Here is an 18,756-nt window from a genome sequence, read left to right as displayed (position 1 = left end):
ACCTCAACCATTGTGCCGGTTTTTAAGAAGGGCAACCGTAATAGCACTTTGTGCTATAGACCGATCTCCCTTCTGAATTCCGTGATGAAGGTTGTGAGAGGGGGTGTTATTGGAAATATTATCTTCCTGGGCAGAGGAGTTCAAGATCATTTCCGACATACAATATGGATTTCATCCAGGATGTTCGACTCTGGCCCAATGCCTCAATTTATATATGATCCTAGGGAAGTACACAATTGCACGCCCAGGTACGATCTACATGGCCTTCATGGATCTTTCCTCTGCTTTTGACTGCGTTAATCGGGCGAAGCTGTGGCAATCCATGAGGGCCATGGGGGTGGCGGACAATTTGGTTAACTTCCTGGAGGATTTGCACAGGGCCACTAAAGATAACATCAGATATGCTCAGGATCCCCGTGTATCAAGGGATTTTGGAATTGAGAGGGGGGTTCGGCAGGGATGTATTTTGGCCCCTTTTTTATTCAATGTATATATTAACGATTTGGATATAACTTTGGTAAATACAGGGGTCGACTTCCCATACGTGGGGCGACGAGGTCTACCCATTCTGCTTTATGCGGACGATGCTGTCCTCATTGCCAGAACTGCAAGGGGACTTCAGTACCCTTTTAAAGTGGGAAAGTGCCAACGACCTCAATTTTCTCTTATCTGGGGGTTTTAGTAGATGATTGCCTGAACTGGGAACCCCTTATAAAGAAAAAAAAAGGGGGAGGTTACAAGGGTGAATGCTGCTATTTTCAACTTTGCTGCTAAGATGGGTAAGCGCCCAATCGCGGCAATGTTGAAAATATACCAGGCTAAAAGTGTTGCTACTGCCAGCTATGGGAGTGAAATCTGGGGGTATAAAGCCTGCAGGTGGTGGAAAACACCTTTTTAAAACATCTCTTAGGGGTGCCTAGTGGCACATCAATTCTGGTAGTTCATGAAGAAACGGGGATGCCGTATTTAAGCGACATACTGGCTTTTCGTTCCCTGGTGTTTTGGCTTAAATGTTGGCTAAACAAAGACTTAGCTCTTAACCATCAGAACTTAAGGAAGAGCATAAATCTTGAACATATGTTACGTATACCATGGCTGAAATACATCAAGGGGTGTTTTGAAGAGTTGGGGCGTCCGGATCTCTTTTCAAAGCCTGATTCTATCACTCTGAAAGACATGGAGTTTGTAAAGAAAACTTTTATTAGTTTGAAAAAGTTTGAAAGAGATGAATTAGAATTTGGAAAATTGAGTGTCCGTAAATTTGTGATGCTTAAAACAACCCCTTCTATAGAGCCATATCTTTTGGGGAAATTGTCGACCTATGAGCGCTTTTTATTATCCAGGTTCCGACTAGATTTTTTTCACTTACTACTTGCTGTTCCAAAAGGGAGCTGCAGAGGTCAGGTGTTAGCATCCTGTGGCTGCGACGGTATGTCTCCACAGGATTTGCTACACTTTATGTTTTTTTGTAAGTTTTATGAAGTACCTCGTAGACATTTTTTTACACCACTTTTAAAAAAGTTGCATTTTACTCAGGTCCATCCAGCTCTTTTTTATTTACAGCTGTTGAAACCAGATTGTATACCTTTTATAGTGGGTTTCTTGAAATCCACACTGAGACTTAGGACTTGTATGGATAGTTAGTTCCCCCTTGACGATGGTAGGCATCCCCCATCACCATTGTGTGTATATATCCTTTTAATGGGCCATTTCTCTTGAACTGTATGTTTTTATTTGTAATATTGAAATATGTAACTTTTACGGATTTATCTTAAAGCCGAATAAAGTTGTTTTTGATTGATTGATTGATTGATAGCAGAAATAATTAAATGAATCCTACAAAATGTTGATGTAAGTGACGCAATACGACGAGAAAGGCGGAATTATCACTGCCAAACTTCATGGTGCTGTGGGATTGGGGCAGAGGTTTGTTGCAGATGAACAAGTTACTTACCTTCGGTAACGCTTTTTCTGGTGGATACAGTATCTGCCTGTGGATTCCTCACCTTATGAATATCCCCTCTGCGCCAGCATTCCGGAAACCTTTTGTAGCTCTCTGCGCTGACGAGGTCATCACAGCGTCATGGCTCCGCACGCAGCTCCGCATGACGTCACCGGAGCCATAAAAAGACCACGTCGGCGTGATGACGTCAGTTCCACCCATTTTTTCCGTGCCACAGAGGCAAAACGGGCGGACCGACATAGAGACAACATATAAATGGTATACAGAATTCACACAAATACACTCAGTGTATAAAGAAAGAAGAACACTTGCACTTCAAACATGACAATAGCAAGTAAACAGAGGTAATAAAGTCTTGAGTACACATAATACGTCAAAAAACTAAAACCTCAGCTTTTATGGTATAAAAGGGTGGACAACGGGGAGGTGGGTGGGTCTGTGAGGAATCCACAGGCAGATACTGTATCCAACAGAAAAAGCGTTTCCGAAGGTAAGTAACTTGTTCTTCTGATGGATATATCTGCCTGTGGATTTCTCACCTTATGAATAGAATCCCACAGCAGTACCTCCCCCGGAGGTGGGTGTCCACCCTTCCATACCAAAAAGTCCTGCAAAACAGAACGCGCGAAATGGCCATCCCTCCTCACTTCGGAATCTAAGCAGTAATGCTTCGCGAAAGTGTGGAGGGAGGCCCAAGTTGCGGCCTTACAGATGTCCAAAACAGGTACACCTCTAGACAATGCAGATGTAGAAGATTTAGACCTGGTGGAATGAGCTCTAATGCTTACAGGAGGCTCCTTACCAACTAGACAGTAGCATATCTTGATGCACAAGATGATCCATCGTGATAAAGTGCGCTTGTGCTCCGCCTTACCCTTCATACGACCAGCATATCCAACAAAGAGCTGGTCATCCTGACGGAATGATTGTCACGACAGGGTAGTACGTGCAGGACTCAGGCTGCATTTCAAATAGCACATCGTGGAGGTGGAAGATTTATCTGCCCCTCGGGTGGTTTGACAAACGGCGCCCTAAGAACTGTTTAAACGTCAAAGAACTAAAGGGGGCGAGAGTAGGTGAGCTACTAATATAACAACAGGCCCCAATACTGAAAGCTATCCAGTGATTATAAATATCAAGGTGGCGGCTATCCAGTGATTATACGTATCATGGTGGCAGTTCCGTATTCTACAGACTGTGTCTATTTGAACAGAACACAGGACATTATACGGCTTTTAAAATAAAATAAAATCAAAGTCCACACATCTACAAAAGGATTACTAAGAATCAGGGAATAACATATAGAGAAAACTCTATGAATCATTTGTCTTGAAAAAGATGGTATTATTCGGAAAGATCCATCGGAACGGAACGCGTCGAAGCTACTTTGATGACATAATCTCTATTGGAATGTGGTCTCGTCATTGCACAATTATAAGTTCAACCAGACCACAAATTCACTGTTACAGATGATATGTTTAGACAAAGACTAACTATAGGAGTCTTAAATCGTGTTTTCTCTCTTGTGTGTATGTATTTTTATGCTTTTTAAAACTTTGTCTCACATATATCAAAGTAAAAAAAAGTTTAAATTTATATGTATTATGAACTGTTTGTAAAATTCATTGATTTTTATGTGATTTTAATTAAAGAAATACTTGTAAAAGCTTTAAACTATGTGTTAGAATTCAATTTAAACAGCTCATTATAATTGATAGACTTCAACCTAAGAGTTGTAGGTTTTACCTTGTTTTTTGTTTGGTGTTCATATATATGGTAAATGTTATTTAGTTCTGTTCCAAGGGAACCTGCATTTTAGTCATCCTGGCGGAAGTCCGTTGTTCTGTCCAAATAGAAGCTAACTGCACTCTTTGGATCTAAACGATGAAGTCTCTCCTCCTCCTTGGAAGGGTGAGGGGGAGGATAGGAAGTAGGAAGGGTAATGGTCTGACCTAGGTGGAAGGGAGTCACCACCTTAGGCAGAAAAGCAGCCCTAGTCCTAAGTACCATCCTTTCAGCATATATGATCAGAAAAGGAGGCTTTGAACTCAAAGCCTGGAGTTCACTCACCCTCCTGGCCGACGTGATAGCTACCAGGAAGACCATTTTAAAAGTTAAAAGTCTTAAAGGACAACTATGCATCGGTTCGAATGACGAACCCATTAAAAAAGTTATCACCAAATTCAAGTCCCACTGGGGCATAATAAAAGGAGTGGAGGAAACATGTTTGTCAGCCCCTTAATAAATCTTAAGACTATAGGAGGCTTAAATAAAGAAGGCTGATCAGGTAAACACAAAAATGCCGACAAAGACAACAAATACCCTTTTACAGTGGCCACAGCAAAACCCTGCTGAGCCAAATGAAGAGAAAAACAAAGAACATCAGATAGATGAGCTTTTAAGGGATCAATAGATTTCTACCCACACCACTTAACAAATCTAGACCAACTGCATGAATAGACAGACTTGGTGGAGTGTCGCCTGGCCGATAAAATAACGTCCACCACGTCAGGCGGGAGAGAAAAAGAATTCAAGTTGCCTCGTTCAATCTCCAGGCATGAAGGTGCATGTTCTGGAGGTGGGGGTGTAGAACTTGCCCCTCCATCTGAGAGAGGAGGTCTGTCCTGAGAGAGAGATGGAGCGGAGTGTGCAACGAGAGGTGAAGAAGGTCCGTGTACCACACCCTTCTTGGCCAATCCGGGGCGATCAATATAACTTGGCGAATCTTCCTCAAAACCTGAGGAATCAAGGGTATGAGAGGAAACGCGTAAAGGAGTTGCGAGCCCCAACTCAACTGAAACGCGTCCCCCAACGTTCCCTGCCCCGGAAACTAGAGACTGCAGAATGTCGGGCAGTGCATGTTTTCGTGAGTGGCAAACAGGTCCACCCGAGGAGTCCCCCACGTCCGGAAGATGTGTCGGACTACCTCTAGATGAAGCATCCACTCGTGGTCGGCGGAGAACTGCCGAATGAGACTGTCCGCACGCACGTTCAGCACCCCGGCCAGATGATTTGCCATCAAGCAAATCCCATGGTCCTGAGCCCAGGACCAGAGTCGCAACGCCTCTCTGCAGAGACGTATGACACTACTCCTCCCTGCTTGTTACCATACCACATCGCAGCAGTGTTGTCCGTCAGGACTTGAACCAACTGACCACGAAGGGAAGGGAGAAATGCCTTGAGCGCCAAACGTATCGCCCACAATTCCAAAAGGTTGATGTGAAACAACCTTTCTTCTGGAGACCAAAGACCCTTGATCTCCAGATCCCCCAGATGTGCTCCCCACCCTAGGGTAGAGGCATCCGTTATCACTGTGGTCACCGATGGAAGCAAACAGACCAAGCAGGCGAAGGACCTTCAGAACTGGAACAACCGCTCCATTGTAAAACAAGGGAATCATTTCCTGTATATCGAGAATCCTTTGAGGTGGAGGGAATGCTAGACACACAGTGGTATCCAGTACCGCCCTTATGAACAGGTTGCGCTGTGAGGGCACCAGGTGAGACTTGGGTACATTTATTGAAAAACCCAATTTGTACAACAGCTGGGTTGTTACCTGCAGATGACGACACACAATCTCTGGTGACTCTGCCTTCAGAAGCCAGTCGTCCAGGTATGGGAAAACCGGAATCCCCAACCTTCTGAGATGGGCTGCCATCACCTTGGTGAAGACTCGAGGTGCAGTAGTAAGACCAAATGGAAGAACCGCAAACTGGTAATGTTGCGACCCACCCGTGAAACAGAGATATTTTCTGTGCGACTTCAGGATTGGGATGTGGAAATACGCATCCTGCAAGTCGATGGACACCATCCAGTCCTCTTGCTGCAGCGCCTGAAGAACCTGTGCTAGAGTGAACATCTTGAACCTCTCTTGCTTGAGAAATAGATTCAAGATTCTGAGGTCCAGGATAGGACGTAACATGCCATCCTTCTTGGGAATCAGGAAATACTGAGAGTAGCATCCCTGACCCCTTTCCTGCTCCGGAACAACCTCTATCGCACCTTTTTTAAACAGGGTAAGAACCTCCTTCTGAAGGAGAAGTAAATGATCCTCCGTGCAAAATGCTTGGCAAGGAGGGTAAGGAGGCGGGAATTCCCTGAAGGGAAGGGCATACACATTTTCCACAAGATCTAGGACCCAAAGGTCCAAAGTTGTTAACCTCCAGAAAATGGGTAAGCCGACCTCCCACAGGACCCACATGATCCAGGATGGCGGATCTAGGGCTGCTTTCCTGCATTACCGGGAAGGGGAGGGGAGGTAGAGGAGGAGGAGGAAGAGGGATGTCGTCCAGCTCCATGAAGGCGACCTCTGCCTTTACCTTTGTAGGATTTATACAGAGGGTTTTGCTGCTGTTGTTGCTGGTGCTGAGGCTGACGGGAACGAAAAGAAGACTTTCCAAAACCACAGTACCTTCTGTAACCATACCCTCTCGACTGAGACTGCAAACCCAGAGATTTTGCCATGGCTTTACTGTCCTAAATCTATGCAAGGCCAAGTCCGCTTTCTCCCCGAAGAGCTTAAACCATCAAAAGGGAGGTCCAAAAGGGCAGCTTGCACATCAGGTGTGAATCCTGACGATCTTAACCAAGCATGCCTCCTAGAGGCAACAGACAAACCCATCACCCTTGCCACTGAATCTGAAGTGTCCAGACCGACTGGATTACTTGTCAAGCAGAAGCCTGGGAGTCAATCAAAACCTCACTCAAGTTGTTCCGATCCTCTTCAGACAGCTTAGGGAGAATCTGTTTAGCAGAGTCCATGAGGGCGTGGATATATCTTCCCAAAAGACAAGTTGCATTTGTGGACTTTAAAGCCATACTGGCAGAAGAAAATACTTTCTTTGCTGATTGCTCAAGCTTTTTTGAATCTCTATCAGCCGGTGCTTGAGGGAAAGAGCCAACCGACTGCTTCAAACAAGAAGCTTGAACTACCAGACTTTGAGGAGACGGGTGGGAAGACAGGAAATCAGGGTCTCCTGGTGCCGGCCTATATCTCCTAGAAACAGATCTAGAAACTGCAGGAGCAGAAAGAGGATTACTCCATACTTTCAGTATCGGCTCCGTCAGAGCATCATTGAATGGTAAAAGAGATTCCATCACAGCCGAAGGAGAATGAAGCACCTCTGTTAAAAGATTAGGCTTATATTCAGCCATAGGAAGCTGTAGGTCCAGCAGTTCAGCTGCCTTCTTGATAACGACATGATAAGGAGCTACATCCTTCGAAGGAGAAGCCTTCTGTAAAGCAAAGTCACCTTCCGAAGAGACATCCAAACCACTTGCTTCACACAAATCTTCCAATAAGTCCTCAGACTCATAAATTTCTCCTTCCTCTATGTCACCAGCCCGATATTGTTCCTCCTCAATAAGCCTTTGAGCTTGCCTTCTCGAATGCATCCTCGGCTGGGGTGTCAGCGGCACCATCCGCGGCGTCGACGGATCCGGCAATGGAATCGAAGTAGGCTCCGCTACAGGGATCCGCGTCGAACGAACCCTGGAAGAGGGGACGCCGGACGGAGCCGGAGAGCGCTCAAGTGGCGTCGACACCCTCGGCGCCGGATACTGCCATGACGGCACCATCGGCATATAAGGCATAAAGAGGATAATGCTGAGGCATGCCCAAATTAAATACCAAAGGGCCCATGGGACCCGACGGTGCTCCAGAGGGGCATGTGGCTCTGGTAAAAATACCATACATCGCATTCATGAAATGCAACGGATCCGATCCCGGCGCCGGGAACGAAGGAAACTGCGCCGGTTCGACTTCCTTACGTGGAGTCTCCGGAGTCGGATCCACTGGAGTAACAGGTGGAGCCACAGGAGCAGCAGGAAACTCTTCCTCTACCGGATTCGAATCCCCATCCGAAGCCGGAGAATCAACCGGTGCCGGAGACTGCACCGGAGAACCCAAGACAGGAGACTGGTCTGGAGAAGCCTGTGGAGACTCAGAAGGTGAAGGAGAAATAACATCCCTGGTACGACGTCGAGGAGCAGAAGAAGGCGACTTAGAAGCTCGAGACTTGGACGATCGACGTCAAGACCCATGTCTCTTCTTCTTCTTGTGCCTTCTCTTGGATCCATGCGAAGTCGACGACCTTGACTTCGATCTCTTACGACCTCTTTTCTCCTTTCTCACCTTGGACATGTAGAGTTTGGCCTCTCTCTCCTTCAGCGACTTAGGGTTCATTATTCTACAGGATGAACAACCTTTGACATCGTGATCGCTAGAGAGGCACCAGAGACAGTCATCATGCGGGTCAGTAATGGACATGTGACCTCTGCATTCCTTGCAGGGCTTGAAACCCGACTTCCTAGGAACAGACATAGTCGAAACAATAACAAATAAAGTCTTGAAACAAAGTAACAGTTGAAAGACAGGAGAGTCCAAGAAAATCCGTTAGCTTGTAGCGCGGAAAAAAAGGAACTGACGTCATCACGCCGACGTGGTCTTCTTATGACTCCGGTGACGTCATGTGGAGCCGCGTGCGGAGCCATGACGCTGTGATGACCTCATTGGCGCAGAGAGCTACAAAAAGTTTCCGCAATGCTGGCGCAGAGGGGATATTCATAAGGTGAGGAATCCACAGGCAGATGTATCCATCAGAAATTTCCCTTTTGGTGACAAGAAGAGAATAGCTGGAACTACAAAAATCCTGTGTTTGAAGCCAAAATTATTTTGTTCTTTTAGAATACCCCAAAAGTCATACACCTTCAGCCAAGAGTAGACTTATTTCTACGCCCTGGGGATAATGATTGTCTCTGTTAATCAAGCCTTTTATATTTATATTGATCACAATTCCTGATGTGCATTACAGTGGAAATACGGTTTGGACCAGTCTTTAAATGGGCACATTATAAACACTCAGAAGGGGTAAATATATGGTTGCATCAAATTTCAAAATAAAAATGTTGCAATCAATGTACAGTAGTATGACTGTTAGACTTTAACGTTTCCATTTGTGGTGCATCTTCACTTAATATGACAAGTAAGCATTACGTTATGTAAAAATGCAACCTACTTTCCAAGTTCACATCTTATTTCTGGCAAAGTAACTGGTTCTGGTTTCTCTGATGTCAGATTCAAGGCATACCAAAATTCCCCAAAAGCATCAGATTGGAAAATGACACTGGAAAAAATAAAAGAAATAGATTAATTAGTTCTTAAAGTAATTGTTAAGCATATAACAATAAATTGAGCATTGCAGCAAATTTAAACAACTTGAAAAATGTTGCAACATGGAATTGTTGGAAACCTATGATTGACTGTAGGCAGTAAAGTCTTCATGCTACGCACATGGTTGTACAACTCTGCCTTTTTTCCACATTTTTGACTAGTCTTAAAATATTAAGGTCCCCTGGTGGTACTCTACAGCAGAGTACAAAACAGCTGGACTGATTCCCAAAGATGCCTTGCTCACTATGGTATATATAGGGTAACTGCTGTCCTCTGGCGAGGCTATGAGGAAGCTGACGACCTGTGGTGGTTGACTAATTATGGAGTGGTATAGGCCTTTTTAAATGTAACCGTTGGAAAAGGTCAAATGTCACAAATGTGGTCAAAAACTTCACTAATGTTATGTTATGTTAGAAAGTATGGGGGCAGTGGCCAACCGCCTAAGATGGCGGTCGCAACGTAATGGGGCTCCGGACCCTGGGGGGGGACAGAATCCGGAAACCCACCGTGCTGCAACGTTGCAGGGGAGCCAGTGAGGTCCCAGAATCTCCCCAAAGTACCTGATTTCCTCCCCGATGCCGTGAGGTGAAGATCGCGGAGCCGAGCGCTGACGGGGCCTGAGAGGACTCCATGCTGGAGTGCGGCCCGCACCGTTCCTGATCGGCTTGCCCGCTTGGTGTTGGTAGGGAGACTGGCGGACCGGCCAGGAGGTACGGAGGGCCGAGCACTGACACCGCGACACAGCGCGGGGGAGACGCGGGGACAGAGACTCGAGCACGGATCGGGCATCTCTGCCTGCTTCCGTTTTTCGCACCGGGGTCTGCCGCATTATAGAGGAACCGCGCGGCGGAGGAGCTACACATGGGAGCTGGCGAGGTGTAAGCGCAAAGTACTGGAGACCTCCTACAAGTGCCAATGCATGAGCGCTGAATGCGGTTTCTTTGCGCCCCCCCTCCCTCTGCACACATTACGGCAGTGACGGCAGCTGGCACAGGCGATATGGAAGGAGCTGTGCTGGAGCTGATCGGGTAGGGGGAGGAGAGTGTGCGGGGACGCTTACGAAGGAAGATCAAGGCGCAGCACCACGGAAACCAGCCTGAAATTAGATGAACCCCTCAGGGACTGCAGTATAATTTGGGGCATCACGAGGCAACAAGGATGGTGCTCAGAGGAGGAGAGGCCTTGCTTCAGAACTTGCAGATGCTGCGAATCACCATCCGGTGAGGAGGGGAATTTACAGATTTAGTCACTGCCAGGCTGCGCGTGGTGAAGACCCATAACACCAGTAATACAGACTACAATTAATTGGCTTTTTCATGATGGGCAGACTCAAGGGCAAAGTCTTCGATGTTGGCTTACCTGCGGGGGGGGGACCCCAGGACTCCGGCACCAAGATGCTGCCTCAGAGTAAATCCGCCTCTGCCCCCATGGAGTCCCACTCGGAGAAGTTGGACTTAATACTGCAGGAAATCCGGGACTCCAAGAAGATGATGGAACAGCAGATCGGAGCCCTCACGACCGGCCTTACTCTACTGCGGGCAGATCATGGGAAGCTCGCTGATACGGTGAGTAGCCATGACACTGCGCTGACAAACATAGACCCTCAACTCAAGGAACAGGCGACGCAAATAAAACAACTGCAACACCAAGTTATTGGACTACAGGACCGGATTGAGGATGCGGAAGGAGGCAACCGACGTAATAACGTTTGTGTTATTGGTCTGCCGGAGAGAAGCGAAGGAGGGAAACCTGCGGATTTTATGGAAACATGATTTAGAGAACATGTCGCCCCGGAAGGTCAGTCCCCATATTTTTGCGTGGAGAGGGCGCACCGGATTCCGACTGGAGCACCAAAAGTGGGAGCCCCCTCCCCCGTGTCCTTTGATAGTCAAAATCCTGAATTATAAGGACAGAGGCATACTACTCCAGAAAGCGAGGGAAAAGTCGAACATCCAATTTGAAAATCAGCGGATTTCATTGTACCCGGAATACACGATCATGGTACAGCGACAGCGGACCTCCTTTCAAGCAGTGAAGAAAAAACTGCGGGCGGCTCAACTTAAATATGCCCTACTGTTCCCAGCCAGGCTCAAAGTCATGCACAACAAGAAATCTTATTTCTTTGACAGCCCCACGGATGTGGAAGAATGGCTTGAGGTGATGGAACTAGGTCCTAGTCAGGAGAGGCTGTCTGGTTCAGTATGACACAGCCCTATACCGTCACAACAGCTGGTACCCAGAAGACGGCGAAGAAGCCGAAGAGACTCTGCAAGACTAGGCCCGACTCCAGCCCAGAAGCGGAAGGATAGAGAGGAGGTGCTGGCGGTCGCTGGATCCTTCCGGGAGGACAATACAAAGACTTCGACGGACTCGGAAGACAGCACCATACACTCGGATTCGGAGCATAGCATAACTCTTTTCCCCTCGGCGATGCCTCAAATGGGAGATGGCCTGCTGGACAGCTGAGGGACGGTCCTGAACTTTCCCCATATCAGGCTCGCATGGGGAGGATCGCTTGCACATGGACACGATCTTACTCATTAGACAGTATCCTTTTTTCATTGATTTTGTAGAGTTGTGCGTCTAAAAGTATATACGATGCCTGTATTGTAAACTGCGAGGTTATGCTATTTTCCTAGGTGCCTGCTTGAGGGGATCCAGAGATTGGGAGAAGAGGTTGATTAGTCTCCTCACCCCTAAGACGACCATAGAGGAGAAAAGACTCAAATGTAGCTGTACAGGTGCTGCCCAGTTTATGCATGGAAGGGAGACCACAGTGTTTATCACATTGTTTCAATCAAGTGGACCTGTACATTTTTGGATTACAACTGTAGAGTGTGATCCACCTCTTCTTGAAGGGACTAGGCGGCGGTTAGCACTGACAAAATATATGTGACAAGATATTCCACCTTGCTACTTCGTACTTGGTATGGAGAGTCTACTTGAAGTGCCACTCTATGATGAATTATAATAAGTTTGCTAGTGGGTCGTTCAGCATTGTGGTTCAGCATATGAAATCATGCCCTGTAGCAACCAGGGCTTGTTGCTGCGCTTTAAAGATTTTCATCTTTCTGAGACCAATAAAAGCAGCGATTGGCAACACCATGCATTTACTGTCAGTACCGAAAAACGACTTTAACAGTTAGCAAGTGCTTTACAAAACAGATTTTTGTTGCATGATTGTGTTAGATAGCCCACAATGCCTTGCATGGCTGCATGCCTCCTGGCTCACAGGACTGAGTGAATCTGTATAAGTGACCCTTCTCGAAAACATCGGAAGAAACTGCATTTCCCAGAATGCCAGGGGCGAACCTTGCCTGAGAGGTCAGCGGTGTGCTCCCACATCATATTGTCTATTTAAAGTACTCCCGAGAGTCATTGATCTGACGGGCTCGTGGATGAAGCACCTGCGTGCCAGTCAGAGGTACTGGACCTGATGTAATGATTGGCAGCCTACTCAGCAAACCCCAAATATTGGCTGTATTCTCTACTGATGACGGTTAATAAACCAGAAACACGTGTCTAGAGATCAGCACTATCTGCGGCAACCTTGGCAAAACACTCGAAAACATCGGAAGAAACTGCATTTCCCAGAATGCCAAGGGCGAACCTTGCCTGAGAGGTCAGCGGTGTGCTCCCACATCATATTGTCTATTTAAAGGGCTCAGTATTGGTCTGGTCTGTTTGGAGAACTTCAGTTAGAATTTGGGTTGGACCTCTAAGTAGGGAGCTCGAGGTCTGACCCGGCAGTTCTAGCTGGACTGTTGCACTGGAGCAGGGTCAAGACTTATTTGCATACGGCTGGGTCGAAACTGAAGTGGTTTGTTTTGCAAAATAATGATAGACTGAGATGTGACCCTGAGTAATTATCAGAGGTGGCGATAAATTCTCACATTCCATCCATCACTTTTTTGTATCCTTTACTTGTGAATATATGGCATCCATGAATTATAAGAAATTCTCGCTTGGGCTATCTTTGTTTCTTGTGTTGATTATAAAACACAAATCCCAGTTAAAAATAAGCAATCTGGCAGATATGGTGCTTGAGTCTTGGAGAAGAGGTTATAAATGAGTAAGGGGGTATCGCTGTTGGCTGTCTGCATAACAGCCTTCTGGAGTGGTTGAGACTAGAGACTGCTTGGCACCAATGGGTAAAGAAAGCAGTGGGGCCCAATGCACTAATCCCTGTTCTTAAATAAGGATGCACTAATTACACACTGACTGGTTTATGAACATGAATGCAATTCGTAATGCAACCAGTGTACAAATTGCCATTGGCAGAGAGTTGCAAAATAACCTGCCTCATGAGTACTAATTAGGTAGGCTTCGGTTTGCGAGCCCCTGCAATTGGCTGTGATGGCAAGGGTGGTAGCCTGCAAGACCAGTAGCACTCAAGCCCATCATCCCTATATATCCAATTCCAAACAGCAAACTTGTTTTTTTGATTTAAGTATCCTTTTTGTTTCACATTTGGGATGACATCGGAGGTAACAGGCAGTTACCTCCAAGCTCCTCGTGCACGCCTACAAAGCCCTTCACAACGCCAGAGCTTCATACCTCAACCACTGCCTCTCATTCCACACCCCCACCAGACATCTCCACTCCAACTATCAGGCCCGAGGCCACCATCCTACGGATCCGCAGGACCGCCGCTGGAGGAAGATCCCCCTCCTATCTCGCTACAAGGACCTGGAACTCCCTTCCTCTGCATCTCAGGAAATCACCATCTCTGCCTCAATTCAGGAAGGATCTCAAGACCTGGCTCTTTGACTGAAGAGCAGACCCCTACAGCGCCTTAAGACCCTTACTGGGGAGCAGTCACGCTCTACAAAACCCTGATTGATTGATTGATCACTGTCGGCGTCGCCCTAGCATACTCAACATGAATCGCAAAGGGTAAGCTTTTCCACTGGGAAATCTTCCCCTTTTCGAATCAAAAATCACCAAGTTGTGTGTTGTATCACAGTAAGAAAGAAGCACTCCTTTAATGCCCCCTTCTAATTGCATTTCGTAATGGGGCACCCATTTTCAACCCCCAAAAATGCTTTTTATACATTGCATCCCTGCATTCTGCCACCGTAAAACCTGTAATTTTATGAATCACAAAATCTAGGGCTTTGCAACCACAAAATACAATAATACATTGGACCATGGTTGAATTATGAAATAAGATACTTAGGTGCACATGCATCAACAAAAGCAAAAGCGATTCCTTAATAGCGATAAATAAGGAATCGGTATCAAGGAATCGCTTTTCAGAATGCATCAACAGATTCGGTAAAATATAGCGATTCTTTAAAAATCGCTATATTTTACCGAATATACAATAACGAGTAAAGAAAACACCGATTAGCAAAAAGCAAAATCGGCATCACCGATTTAGCTAATAGCGATTTCGGTATTAGCGAAATCGGTATTAGCGAAATCGCTATTAGCAAAAAACGTGAAATAACGGGTCGCTCTGGGAACGGCATTATGACATCACCACCAGGAAATACTGCAGCCCCACCCTCATTGCCTCGCCAGAGGAGCAAACAGGAGCTGGTACTGGAGACTGCCTGAGCCCATTGAAGCTAAACTTACAGGACTACCACCCTACACAACCAGGATGGAGAAAGAAGCACCATCCAGCGCAGAAGCTGCACGCAAGAGAAAACGCAAGTTTTACGACCGGGAGCTGGAGCACCTGATCGAGGGGGTGAGCAGCAAACACGATCGGCTGTTCGGGAATCTGTCCCTAAAGGTGCCAGAGTCAGAGAAGCAGCGCATATGGCTGCGCATCCGAGAGAGGGTCAATGCGGTGGGAGTGACGCCCCGCAGCATAGACGATCTAAAAAAGCGGTGGTACAACCTGAGGAAGCGGGCCAAGGAGAGGATTGCGGAGAGGCTCCGGGAGGCATCCAGAACGGGAGGCGGACCTTCAACAGTGCAAGCAAACACTGCCCTGGAGGAGCTGGTGGAAGGGACCATCGAGCCTGAGGCCGTCGTGGGAGTTACCCAGATGGATACCTCCGGCGCAGCCACAAGTGCCCAAGGTAAGATGCATGCCTGTGCCCATACCCAGCATTGCGTTAAACCATTCCCAACCCCCCAGCACGATCAGAGTGTGCATGCAGATTTGCCCCACACAACTTTACTCATAACAGTAGTGCATCATGGGAGTTGTAGTCAAGTCAGCCCGGTGTGCATGCACAGGATAAAACTAAAATTAAAATTCACTACATCAGTAGAGGCTGGATATAGACAGTTTATTTAGTGGATCACAGAGGGACATGCATGTTTACAATACTACGTTGGTGTAACTATCCCACTAACCATGCACTGTTTCACACACAGATGCATCTCCTGGCGATTCCGACGACAGCGGCCGGCTGATCATTTCGGAGACACCAGCCGATTCGGACGTGGATACACCGCAAGAGACGCAATCACCACCTCCACCAGCAACCACACCAACACCACCACCACCACCAGCACCAGCAACACCTGCTGGCGCAACAACTGCAACTAAAGAGCGGAGACGCAGGTCACAAGTTCCATCCATGCAGGTGATGGATACATGTCAAACACCCGCAACAGCATCGGGCCAAAGTCTGAGTATCATCCCACCGCCTGCAGCACCACCAGCACGTGTCAGACCCCCACAGCGCCGCAGGTCTCTGCGCAGTTCACAATCTGTAGGCGACGTTGCAAGCTCCCCAAATGGTGGCATCGAGGAACAGATGCTGCGTGTCCAGCGCCTGCAGGGGAGACACATGGCTACAATCAGCTGTAACATAGCGCGCCTTGCTAAAGAAATGCGTTCCATGACTGCGGCAGTGAGGGACATGAGCACTGTGGTGGCAGAGGGCAATGGGTACCTGAGGGAGGACATACAGGAACTCACCCGTGCCATGAGAGAAGGCCATGACAGCGAGAGGAGGAGGCACCGGCAGAACTTGCTCAGGTCCGCAGCCTCTACAAAGGCCATCACCAGGCTGAGCAACAGCACCGCAGTGTTGGCACGCCGCTCGGTGTCACTGCAGGTGGACCTTGGACACTTTTGCGGTGATGTTGCCAAGGCCCTAGGACAGGTCACCGCTGCAGTTAAACACCTGCAGAGCGGTACATTCAGTGCTAGCGCATTGGGAGGGGAGGACGACAGTGAGGCTGCCTCAAGTGTGAGCAGTGTTTCGGTTGCAGAGGCCAGCACCAGGCGGCGCAGTTCGCGGTGCTCCACAGGGACAGGCCGTGGTGAGGTGGTGGAGACACCTGAGAGGAGGCTTGGCGTTCGTGGCAAGCGCCACTAGACTAACTGACAGTCATGCTTGACCGTGGTGGGGCAACCAGGGTCCTCCCCGATTTGATTGCATGTGCCTGCCTTCCATCAGTGCCCATTTGCTTTTACCTGTTGAAAAGTGCGGCACTCTTTTGGTGCGTTTGGCTTTGCCCAGTCAAGGAATTCATGTGGCCTCTTCTAAGAGGCGATCCTTGGCTTCAGTAACCCACACTGAAATCACTGGATGCTACGGATCCTGGGGATACTTTACATCGGAAAAGCTAAACACTGAATTCAAAATTAAAAACCTGATCTAATACAAGATTAAATGTCATACATCCTTGTCCCTCCTCTTAACATGCACTATTTTCTCTAAAGTAGAGCACGGGATGAAAGCTGCTGAGCGTGGTCGTGCTTGGCATGCCTGAGAGCTCTCGGGGGAAATCAACAGCGCTGCGAGTTTAAGACATATATATAGGGTGCTTCATCTCCTTGATGCTTGCAATTAGACCCTTGAATACAGTTCTGTTTCGGTAGCACCATTCTTTACAGTAGCTGCGCCAGCATAATCACAGGCCCCATCATGCAAACGGGGCTTATACTTCCAGTTTCAATACGTGCCAAGAGAAGCTTAATTAACAAGAAATAGACTGTTACGGCGTTCGACAGGCTGCTGTGGGAAGTTCAGCAGCTCGGCGATGAGTCGAAGCATCTTTGCAAAGCAAGGTCACAGAAGGTCACCTATAACCTTGCCACTGCAAACAGTCCCCTACCGAGACTCATCCCCAGCAGTGCGGGCGGTATCTTTAATTGGAGTGCTTTCACTATTCATTACTTAGCAGATCATTTCTAATTATAGGGGATTTCGGAATCTAAATGATCTCCATCAAGGGTGTTTGTACTTTGATTCTGTGATGCATTCTCCCTACAGAGGTCCAGAGGAGGGCGGCGTCCGCTGCGGCTTATTAAGGCGAGTTCATCTTTCCTGCAGCATATTATGTTAGACAGATTTTTTTCCATTTATTTGTTTCACTCAAAATGTCATAGAGTAGGATTGATAAATTCCCGAGTAATAGGCTTCTGACACTGCAACATTGTCAATGGCTTGGAGCCTAACACATCCATTGTGCATATAGGGCAAAGCCTATGCAAAGCTTATGCCTGTCTCAGTCCTGGACACAAGGGCAGATTCGCACAGTACCTTCAGGAGCCATAAACTTCCTTTTATATGTAAAGTTACATATTTTTAGGGAGTACATAAATCCTTTCCTTGCACCTAGAAAAAAGGGTGAAAGCCATAAAATAACCCTAACCTGGCAGGTTTTACAATGGAAGAAAATCCTCCGGTTTGGGGGTAGGACTAAAAACGTGTTCTCTCTTTCCTATGGAAAATATTTTTGGGCAGAAATCTCTTATTGATAGGCGAGACTTATGATTATGTTTTTAGGGAGCTTTTGTTCAGTGTGGGGCAGTCCACGCAAATTGAAGCACAGGATTACGCGCCCTCACTTGTTCACTTTCGATGCAGAGCTGATGTTTACAAAGTAAGAACATAAAATGAAAATACTATTGTTTCATTAAAAGTAGTCCTACATTCACTTTAATTTCCAGCATTTGTTATTGCTAAGAAACACTTGTAAATCTGTGTAAAAATCCGTCGGTAAGGTTTGTGGATAGACACAAAATGTACATTTTAAAATGTTCACCACATTCCAACCCCTTCCTCCTGCTTTGCAGACACCCATGTTCATATACCTATGGAAATGAAAAGTTTTCCATACTGGCAGTTTTCTCGATGGTATGTGGGATTTAGGGTTGCACAGCATCTCAAACCCTGGTTCTGTTATGCAGAATTCAGAAAATACGACTCAGATAGTTGGTGGCCTGTATATAAATGAAATCTGCATAGTAGGTTGTATCCGTTCCAACCAAAGCAATTTCCTTGCTTGTATTAGGATCCATGGAATGCTTGCTTATAGACTGTCAGCAAATACAGTTTCAAGGACAATATACAATACTAAATAATAAGGCATCAGTGCCTCTGAATGGTGTGATCAACAAATATTAAGCTTTACAGTACTAATCAAATATAAGAGCAAATTAAAAACAAAGATCCCAAGTTTTTACTATACAACTCACCTTCCCTCGAAGATGCCAGTATAAGCCGGTGAATAGATTGCCACGTAGGAAAGAGTCTCTTTGGGCCTTAGAACAAAGCTGGAGTCTCCTGTAAGGCATGTGCCATTCACCAATACATCCAAATGTAGTGCTTCATGTGTAGGATTGGTAATGGGAATTTCTATGCCAACTGTGCCCTGGAAACATAAAGTCAAGTATATCAATGCCTTTTTATATTTTTCACAG

The 18,756-nt window shown here is 46.7% G+C and overlaps 1 protein-coding gene across 1 annotated transcript in view; it reads right to left on the bottom strand.

The window, feature by feature from the left end:
* The window catches only part of CFAP47 (cilia and flagella associated protein 47), a 2,697,962-nt gene that overhangs the window by 1,038,057 nt on the left and 1,641,149 nt on the right, over nucleotides 1-18,756 (bottom strand). The window contains exons 52-53 of the mRNA XM_085622577.1: nucleotides 18,532-18,707; nucleotides 8,980-9,087 (exon numbers count right to left, since the gene is read on the bottom strand). Of these exons, the coding sequence (XP_085478703.1) occupies nucleotides 8,980-9,087; nucleotides 18,532-18,707 (284 nt within the window). The remainder of the gene's footprint in view (nucleotides 1-8,979; nucleotides 9,088-18,531; nucleotides 18,708-18,756) is intronic.

The sequence above is a fragment of the Triturus cristatus genome, chromosome 8 (genome assembly GCF_964204655.1).
Source record: "Triturus cristatus chromosome 8, aTriCri1.1, whole genome shotgun sequence".
NCBI classification, from domain to species: Eukaryota; Metazoa; Chordata; class Amphibia; order Caudata; family Salamandridae; genus Triturus; species Triturus cristatus.
The sequence above is the reverse complement of the archived record's forward strand: the minus strand, read 5'-3'. Positions and strand labels throughout refer to the sequence as shown.